The sequence below is a fragment of the Silurus aristotelis genome (assembly GCF_946808225.1).
Source record: "Silurus aristotelis genome assembly, chromosome: 18".
Taxonomy (NCBI): Eukaryota; Metazoa; Chordata; class Actinopteri; order Siluriformes; family Siluridae; genus Silurus; species Silurus aristotelis.
Window position 1 is genome coordinate 14750391 of NC_139591.1, and position 10809 is coordinate 14761199.

At 38.2% G+C, this 10809-nt stretch overlaps 1 protein-coding gene across 4 annotated transcripts in view; it reads right to left on the bottom strand.

The window, feature by feature from the left end:
• The window catches only part of apc (APC regulator of WNT signaling pathway), a 36128-nt gene that overhangs the window by 14746 nt on the left and 10573 nt on the right, over window positions 1-10809 (bottom strand). For 3 of the 4 annotated variants that reach the window (XM_083569405.1, XM_083569403.1, XM_083569404.1), the window contains exons 2-3: window positions 8776-8928; window positions 212-296 (exon numbers count right to left, since the gene is read on the bottom strand). In XM_083569405.1, coding sequence (XP_083425531.1) covers window positions 212-296; window positions 8776-8910 — 220 coding nt within the window. In that variant the 5' untranslated portion in view covers window positions 8911-8928. Of the gene's footprint in view, window positions 1-211; window positions 297-1728; window positions 1963-8775; window positions 8929-10809 lie in introns of those variants that run through there. The other variant, XM_083569406.1, reaches the window with a different exon arrangement.

A 10809-nucleotide genomic window follows, 5' to 3' on the forward strand; every position in this document is an offset into this window, starting at 1 on the left:
GAGGTCTTCGCTTCGAACCTTGTCAAGCCATGTCTTCATGGAGCTCACTTTGTGTACAGGGACATAGCCATGCTGGAACTGGTTTTGGCCTCTTAGTTCTAGTTTAATTGTAATGCTACAACATACAAAACAGTTTTATACAGTTTGTTGAAATGTCATAGTCAGGCGTCTGCAAACAAACAAATACATATGATTCACTGAATACTCATACCTTTAAGCCTCTCCAAAAAGTCAACCTGGCCTTGGGGATCTTTCGAGTCTTCTTCAATACTTCCTTGGAGCTGCTTCAGCACCTCCTGCATCGGAAAAACAGAGAACATGTTCATGATCTTTAGATCCTGGAGATCAAGCAAAAGTACCTGCCTGAAAGGAGGGGAAATGTTTTCAGAGCTTTTTTTGCCTGTAGGTTAAAGTGGTTATGATAAAGAGAAGAGAACCGTGAACATCAAAGAGCTTTGAAGTCTCATCAAACAGTTTCTCTTGTCAGAAGCTCAAAACTGCTTTGAAGTGGAGCAGATGTGATCTTGCTAATTCTTTGCGATTCTGTGTTCGATCCTGCATCTCAACATGTGAACAGAGAGGAAATAGTCGCTCTGTTTGAAGGCCCCCCAACATGCCTTTATATTAAATAATCATGTCTGCATTGCTCGTGGAATTTAGTTTGCAAGCCTTTAAGAAAGAAAAGCCACATTTTAGAAAAAGACCTGCAAAATTGATTTGCTCCCAACCTGTATTAAGTGTACCTAATACCTGTGTATTTACAACTTTATTTAACTACAATGTTCGTTATCAAGTGCATCGCGAGAGTCACGGCATTTGTTTATAAACTGCAATGCTCATTTCTTAAGCAATGAAGTGAACTACTAGCTACACTACAGAGACACAGTTACCATAGACTTCACAGTGCTGAAGTAGGGAGTGGGTTTTCTTCCGCACATGTACAGCTGTTAGCATGATTAATCGATTACAATCCTTTATCGCCAATGACCAATAATGACAAGTGCGTCAGGTGGGTGCTCGCTTATACAACTAGCTACTAATGATCTGTGTGTTAGGTTTTATAATAAAACCGACCTGTATTGTAGGGTGATGTGGTAGTTTGACTTATGTTGAATCTTGTTTTTTGTTTTTTGTTATGCCGTGTGTTAGTGGCATATCCAAAACTAGGTTTCGATTGTATTCGATCACATGGTATAGGTGCCGGTTCATTTTTATGGGTACCAATATTGGAATATGATTGTGAATGACCTCAGATGCCTGATTTAAAATCGTTTTTGACGCACGCCTAGGTGTAACATGCCAACCCAAATTTCTGATATCTGGCATTTTAAAATACATACAATACCCAGATAAAGATGCACATTACACAAAACGAAACCAGATACAAGTTCTGTAAACTATGCTTAACATTTCAGGTAGTTGCTTGTACTGTGTATATGACACAAAACGTTTTTGATTAGGTATTATAGAGAAAAGATTAAGAGGTAGTTTCTAATAAATGTCTCAAACTAGATTAAATCTTAACTAAAACTTCAGTGAAATACATCCAATAATGTTTCCGAACAATGCAGTTGTTTAAAAATTGTTTAGTTTAAGATTCCTCACTGGGTAACCTCTGTCAAACCACCATCAAGTAGCTGTAGACAACACACAAGCTCACTAAACATGCAGTGTCACAAAATACAACTTTTACTATAAACACCAATTTTAACAACCAGGTGTACTTACCACAGCACACAGTGCTTATTCCATCTTTAAAATCAAAGCTATTTCAATATATACTCTTTAAACCAGAACTTAAACACCACCCTTCAAACATCCAGTTTACAGAATCCTTCAGCTAATCCATGGAGCAGAATCAGAAAAATAATTCCTCCAGCATTGGGACTGCCTCTCAGGAAGCAGCTCTTTCCTCCCATCCCATCCAGCCTTGTGGAAAACAGCCACTTCCCATTCAGATACATGGCCCACGGCCCTCTGACCCCTAGCTGACACACATCACCGGCTCTTTTCACTGACAGCCAAAAACCACACAAACAAAAATGACTGCACGTCTGTGATGCTGATGCCCCACCAACCCCCAACACACACACCAAATAAAATGAGACGTCTCTGAGTAGACTCGGGAAACAACAAGTTCATTATTAGAGAAGAGGGAGTCATATGATCGAGGACCTCTTACTACGGCTCTTAGTCAGAGTAATATATAGAACAGATGACAACAGTAACTTCTCTTGGTTTCACTGTTGTTTAAAATTGCAAAACAGGGCAGAGACACAGTGTATCCCAGAGAACAGTTAATTACAATGTTCACATGGCAAATCCACAACAGGCAATATTCAGCCTGACAAGTCCCGGCTCATGAGTGTAATTTAGCTTTAGCTCGCACTGTTCAACGTCAGGCATGGTGTCAGCTTGCATGGCTCCAGAAGGGACAGCAGATGCCCTTGATATTCTGTCACATAGAAGCAGTGATGTGTACAAACCCAGCACTCACACTTTTAAAAATGTTATTCTATCCTCCTGGTAATGAAAATCAATGTGGTTCTCATCTATAGGGATGGAGCCAGGAATACTGGGGACACCCGAGTATTCCATAGGAGTATAAACAGGTCAGCTGGGAGAGAGTATAGGAAAGACCCTCCTTCTGTTCCTTCCTTTTGATAAACATCTTTGAGACATGAATAGAAAACTGGACAGATAGGATGCCACTGAGATGAACCAAGAAAAAAATAAATGTTTTCAAGAATTAGGAAACAAGGAATAGAAAGTGCAATGAGTCAAATAAATGAGTTTAAATGTCTCAAATGTAAGGTATTTGGTATATGCAGTGGAGGACAGTAATAAAGCAAATGTAATTTGCTACTGTACTTAAGTAAACTTGACATGGGCATTCACGGGGCAGCCACGAAAAAAAAAAAAAAAAAATGTCTCATTATCTATTATGGGTTTTTTTTACCGCTCATTTGCACTGTCACATCAATTATTATATCATGTCACGGTCAATAAACTTGGTCGGTACTCTGAGTGTGCGCCCACCGCCTGGAGAAGTTCCCTCACTCATACACAGAAAGGAGAGGCGAGGGTTGGGTGATGTCACGTCAGTAAGGAGAACTGATACCGATTTAAAATTATGGATTAAAAAAAAAAAGTCTAAACCCTCAGGAACCCAATTTAGAAAAAAGAGGAAAGTAGTATGGGGGAAACGTGCAAAAGATAAAGGTGTGTATGCAGCTCATTTCATTATGAGGATAGCAGAGGCAAATGCATTTAATGCAATAGGCTAATAACTGCATATCACTTAGGTTATACTGCGTTTCCTGCTGTGTTTTTACGCATAGAGCAACAATGTTTCTTTTAGCTGCATAACATAATTTACAGCATGCAGTTTATAATAATGTGTGTAGCAACAAAACAATTACAACCTAACTAGTCTTGTAGTTAAACAGCACTTTTCGATTTGTTTACCTTTAATTGAGCTGATGTCATCAAGGTTCTCGTAATTGTACTGAATATGTCCTGAAATGAGTTCAGTAAGGGGAATCTCCAGCGCAACTTAAAAGGCTCATTTCAAAGACCTCTATTATAAAGATATAGATGCTGTATGTATCTTATTGTGTCATTCAAGCTAGAACTGCCATTGCTGCTTGGTGGTATCTACTTAGCACGAACATACAGTTCAGCATCAGTTCAACAGCAAGCAGAACATTTAGAGAGAAATAAACGATAGCAGAAACTCCTGACTCGAACTTGCCACACCTTTTTAAGTAATTGAAAAGAAGGTTTTGTTTTAATGATAATTTATTAGATAGTGTTTGATTTATTAATATCATTCTATGAATAGATTGGTGTGCAGAGAGTAACAGAGTCTTTTCACATTAACTGAATTGATTAGGCAAATAATCTTGTGAAATGATAATAGGAACATAACAGCCATAATAAATCATAGTACTTGGATACTTAAGTACATTTGAAGACAAACTTTTGTATTTCTACTCAAGGAAAAGTTTAAACGGAGAAAAAGACTTTCTGGAGTAATATTTTACCTACTGTGTCTCTACTTTTACTTTCATCCACCACTGAGTATATGCATCCAATGAGAAAGACATGTTGCAAGCAGGTTGATGGATTTGAAGTGAAAAACAAGGACATAGCTGGTTTAAGTGCATAGGTACAGAAGGATTCAGGAACTATCTTAAAAAAGTTGCTGGATGATCTAGGTGTCCATCACACAGTAAAGTCTGATAAAAATTTTTTAAAAAGTAAGCATGTGGTGAAAGTAATATAATAAACACAGCAAAGCCTAGGACCTGGGTTGAGTCACTAGACATCTTCCAAAATGTTTTAAACCAATTGCTCCGTGTAACATTATCGAACCTCATTGGAATTTTTTGGTGTTAGACAATTTCCACAGCTCATTGCAGTTAAAATAAGACAATACACTCTTTTCCACATTTCTCTGGCCATAAGATTCAGAATCTTGAATGTTGAAATCTGATTTATCTCCCAAGCCTGGTTCCTAATACAACATGCAGTCCATTGATACTAATGTGAAATGTGCTTTCCAGTCAGTGATAGTCAGACTAAACTACACTGGCTGCTTTGTCATTACCACAATTATCCAACACAGCACTAGCAGTCATTACGGCAAATCAATACTTTCCCACTTTAATTTCTAATACGTCAAGACTTCGTATAGACGTGTATAGTACAGACCTTTTGTCTATTCTAATGTGATGACTAAATGGGCTTCACATTCATGTCTCGCTAAGTGAAGCCCTGAACAACTGTTGTTTTAGGCACTGGGCTCAGATGATTACAGCATTATAAGTCACTGGGGAAGGCAGAAAGGATGACTGACTAAATTCACTGCTATGTAAGAGACTAAATGGGATTCCTCCAAGCCGTATCCTCAGGTTACCAATGTTTGAAAAATCTGCTTATCAGTTTCAAATGGCAGTAATCAGATTTTTGCCGTCTTGTAAACACGTACCCATAGGACCAAGCATAACTCTTGCCTTACCGATGGGCATGTGTCCATATTGGAACAATGGACTGTGCTCTGGATATATAGTCTACCAGGGCTGAAGGGAGGAAGTCGATATATTAATGAATGCGAGGTGTTTACTGTCTGCCTGCAGATGTTTGTCTCCGGAAGCCTGGGAAAGGGGGAAATGAGGAAATGGCCATGGGACCAAAATGAGCCACATTCATCAGCGAGACAAAGCCAGGAAGGGAGCATTGCAAAAAGAGAGGTGACTGAGGAAGATGGCTGACTGTAAACTTGATTTAAGCAATCAAATCAAGTAAAAAATTAATAAAAATAGAGGACATGTGTATATAGGGAGATATCTTTGCTCTGACTTAAGCAGATATATTTTATAATGCAATGGCAGAAAACAGAAAAGTTTTTTCTATTTTAATCCAAGAAAAGATGGACTAAAGAAGAGACATCCATACAACTGGAGACCGACAAATAGGGGTACACTTTACTGGTCCATTCTCAAGATTCTAAGGAAGACATGCACTGCCCACATTCGTCATGTCAGCCCAAACAGCATAGGGCAAAAGCAATGTCTCATTAGTGTCCAAAAGTCTGTGATTACTCCTACAGTTGGCATACATACTTGCATGTAACATACTGGCATGTAAGACAGCTGGATGTTCCCATGTTGGGATTTCTTTTCTTTCTTTTTTCCTGAAAATAAACTTCCCCAAATGTAGGAGGACCTCTGTACTCTACATAACCCAAACTTGAAGACTGTGAATTTAACATCTTAAGAGGCCTCACAGTTCCTCCTTTTGTGTCGATTAGCAAGCAAGGGATGATGGGAGTGTGCAGAAAAGCACTGAATTTGCTCCTGGCAACTGCAGAATGACTGGCTGGCATCTCTTCTGTCTAATAAAAGGCCCTTTCTTTTGTATAAAGGGAATCCAGAACTGCAGTGGAAAAAAAAAAAATAATAATAAAATTAAATTTAAAAAAAAAAGGTTAATTATTTGGATTATAATCTAATGAATATTCAGATGTACATAAGGGCTGCTGCAGCAAATATAAATTTTTTTGTTTTTTTTTAAACACGTTAATTACTCATACTATTATATAGTAGTAATATAGTATTTGTTTCATCATCTGTATTTATCATATCTGTTCATTTAGATCTAAATTTGTATCATCTCTAACATGCTCATGGTTAACCAACCAAAATTGGCATCATTTCACTTTAAGGATCCAACAACGAATGAACAAGAGAGTACAAAAATCTGCTTCAGTTTCCTCTGGCAACACCAAATGTGTTTCGAGAAAATGGCACAAACGCTCAGACGTCATTATTCAACGAAACTGTTCAAATACAGAAACGCTTTATGATATAAAAATGTGAAAACAGGGACCAATATCCTGCATATAACTGCACTTGGAGACAATTATAAAGGCACTTAAAAAGGCCCGTTCCCTCTGACGCCATCTCCTCCCCTCGGATAAAATCTGCCAGGTCAGATCTGAATGACTCGTTGCCCACCGCGCAGGCAAGCTTGTGATGCAGAAAAGCCAGCCAAGAGCTCAAGCCTGCCCGTGGCTTCATAACGAAATAAAAATAAACGCATTCAGGTGGAAATGATGGATCAACGGTGATGTTACAGCAGTGACGGGGGGGGGGGGGGGGGGGGGATTTAACGCAGTGTACCAAAAATATATAGTAAGAAACTTGTTGGCCAGGATGACGAGGATGAGTGACCGGGTGCTTTCAAAAGCCAGTGTTAAAATTTCCATTACAACATTTCAAAAAAGTACAGGCACAAGAAAATGCGGTAGAAACGCTGTCACATATCATAATTGCATATCAATAGCCTACATAATGCGAGGTACATTTCCAATCAAATTTGCTTAATGCAAATATTAAGCAAATATCCAAAGAGCTGCAGAGCTGGTAATGGAAATGCACATTTTCTATTCCTTTAGAGCTCATCGTGAAGGTCAAACATGTGCCACTATATGATTTATTTCTTTGGAAAATGCAATGAACCAAATTCAGTAGCAAATACAATAGAAATACCAGGTGCAACTATCGAAATTATTGTGCTTGTGGAAGTAAAAAACCACTAGTCCAGCCGAGATTTGGCGAACCCAGTTGTGTAGCTGAGCTTGAGGAACTTTCATGGTATGAATTTACATTGCAGTCCATGTTCCTCTGTTTTCTGGGAAAATAAAATCACATCCACGTTCGGGTTTAATAAATATATTGGGGGCACTTAACCCAATACAGCAACCAGAAATTGATTACACTTGTTTTATTACTACATAATACAGGTCCCCTGGTGGTCTAGTGGTTAAGATGCAGCGCTCCCACCGCTGCGACCCGGGTTCGATTCCCGGTCAGGGAACCATCCCCAGCCACTCTTAGTGCCGGTCCCAAGCCCGGATAAATTGGGGAGGGTTGCGTTAGGAAGGGCATCCAGCGTAAAACATGTGCCAAATCAAACGTGCGGAGGATCCGCTGTGGCGACCCCTAACGGGAGAAGCCGAAAAGAAAGTTTTATTACTACATAATACACGCAACATCTTCATACAAGCAAGATGTCATCCAGACACCTTTTTAATCTTCCAGAACTTTCCAGTGTCATTCATTTTCTTACTATTTTTAAAAGTAACTCACAATCATGAAAAGAGTAATATGAAGGAACTGGGAATATAGGGGTGTTTGACTGGGAGTCCTAGCAGTAGTGTTCTAAAATCTAAACTACAAACAAATATTCATTCATTTTTAGTTCATATTTTAATGGCAAAACATTTTTATGTCTGCAAATGAGTGGCTTGGTGGATATATATTAAGAAAGGAATTTAACTGTACTTGTAAATGTAACAAATGGCTTTACTTTCATGGCCTAATACTCATGCTATTTTGTAATTAAGTAAAGGTTATTCCTCTAGTGACTTAAAGTCAGTGACTACAGTTTAAAGGTGAGCCATTAATGGATGTCAGGTGGAAATATATAGGCTTTATATTACTGACTTTAGACTTAGAATGATAGGCTTAATACGATATAGTTTTCTGAGTGGTTTAACATCAGAAGCTTGTATATTAGTAATGAAGAGTCTTGTAGAGATTAAACTCATTTGGCTTTAAGGGTTTTATCAAAGTCAGGTGACATAGATTGAGGAAACCAAGGGGTAGTCAGAGTTGAGGTCAGAGCTCTGTACCGGGCCACATAAGATCCAGACCGTAAACCATACCGTCATGGAGCTTGCATCTTAATGCTGGAACAGGTGTGGGTCTCTTACTTCAAGTGACGAGAAAAGGTTGTGCTATGCAATTGTGTTCAAGTTTAAAAGTGTGTGACACTTCTTCTAGGCTATTCTTCTAGTAATTTAAAGTTAGTAGCTTTACATGATTGACATTATATTAATACATTGAGTGAAATATTTAGAAAGGAATTGTGCCTTATTTTTATTAAGGCTCTTAATACTTCTCCAGACTGTGTGCAATACAAACTTGGCCGTTCTTTAATATTAATCTTTTAACCATCAGCCATTTGTGTTTTCATATGTGCAAATTCAGCGTTCACAGAGGACAGGTGGATAGTTCGCTCGAGCGTATCAGAATCCAGTTCAAAGGCGGTGGATTACCATGAATAAAAGACCAACATCCTTGACTGAGGATTTAAATAAAACCCAATGGACAGCGTTTTAATTACAGTGATAATTGCTGCAATTCTCTTTCAAGGTTTTACTTTTTAAGCAGGCTGCGAATTATTCTAGCCAACAGCTAGATGTACCTTCATGTTAGAGGCCTCGGTCTCCAGCTTGGTGAGGTGATTCGAGTTATCCTCGAGTTCTTGTCTCAGGTTGGAGTTCTCCATCTTCAGGGCCTCCACTTGCTTTAGCAGCTGGTCATATGATGCTGCAGCCATCTTGGACTACCTTTTGACCTACAATGCGAGAAAAGAAAAAAACGAGCAGAGTGTTGAACAGAATGAATTATGTATTATTGAAACAATACATTGTTACAGCTGTTTGTTACAGGTCTGTTACAAGTGCGTACACATTGCCAGAGAAACTCTGTACTTTTATACAGAGATCACGGTGTTAAAAAAAATGCCTAATGAGAAGTGTTGAAAATAACTTCTCATTAAGAATTCTGGAAGCAAAGAGGAAATCAAACTAGAAAGAATTTTGGTATCCAATTGAGGACTGACCATCTTAAGTGAACTTTGTGCCTTGGTGTGAGCTATGCCTCAGTCATCACTGTAAACAGATCATTTAAAAAAAAAATATGCAAGGTTAAAGAATTTGGTGGACAGTCAAGTTTATTCCTATAGCGCTTTTCACAACGGACATTGTCTCAAAGCAGGTTTACAGAATTAAAGATTTAAGGTGAAAGGTGTGTATTTATCCCTGATGAGCAGCCATGACGACTGTGGCGAAGAAAAACTCCCTTAGATGTTATGAGGAAAAAACCTTGAGAGAAACCAGACTCAAAAGGGGAACCCATCCTCATTTGGGTGATATCAAGACTCTGATTATAGTTTTTAAACAATACAGAACACTGGAGTGTGAGAACTTCCATGAGCACTGGAAGGTAAGATTGTGAGTAATGTTCTTTCTACAGTCTTATACAGTCATTTGAGATTATGGAACCAGGAGCCACTGAGCAACTCATGCAATAGCTTAACATTTGCGATAGTCACGTTCAATCACTGCTTTAGCAATAAAATTGAGAGTTGCCTGCACAAGTCAGCTGATTAGTCACACGAAAGGTTCTGGTAAGAACAAAAGCATTTAGAAGTAGTTAGCCAAGAAATACGAGAAGAAATTCAAATCTACAGATTAAACAGTAATTTACAGATTAAAACAAGTAAATACATATTAAACGAGAGACACTTTCGTGCTCACTCGCTTTTTGCCTCTCCAAGAGAACAGTCTGGAACACTATGTACATTTTGGCTATTTTTTAAAAACCACATAGATTTGGGAAAACTTATATCTGAACTTAAAGCGGATTTTGGATCACTAAAATGACACAAATATTTAAACATTCTCAGGAATCGAAGTCTAGATTCCTTGGACTACATGTATAGTACACGCTAGATTTGCATGTAGGTGTAAACACAGTAGACTTTTTACAAGTATATGGTGTAGTAATCCACAAGATCTATCCTGCTATCTGGGAACATACATTCCAACCTAGAGGCAATTTTGTGTAGATAACCTACCTATCAAGCTTTTTTTTGGAGAAAACCAGAGGGCCCAGAGGAAACCTATATAAACAATAAGAAAACATGAAAAACCTGAGCTCTAAAATTTAAACCGGAAGAGTTACAACTAGACTGGGAGTGGTTCCAAGTGTTTTCGATTGGTGATCACAGAATGACCAGAGAAGAAAATCAATCAAACAAAACATCAATCAAATGCATCCCCCTACCCCAAAAATTTACACCAAAGTTGCCAGGCAACCCTTTCTATTTGAGCAGACTGGTTTTATCTGCTTTTTTGGCAAAACATTAGATAGGATCTCATGAGTAAGTGAAAAAATAAATTAATAAAATGCATCAGACAAATGGATCGGTGTAATGTCGACCTGACACATAAAACAACAGGGATTTGACTCCACACATGGCAATTTTAACAATGATTGTCATTGTTTATCGTTAATGTTGAGTAATATCAATAAACTAAGTTCCACTTCTCACTCACCTTATTAGCAGCATTCATTTTAAACACATTCTTAGTTGTTAGTTAGACTAGAGACTCCTTATATGAATAAAAGTCCCAGAAAAAATTACAATATAAGCACATCTGTGCCCTATTGC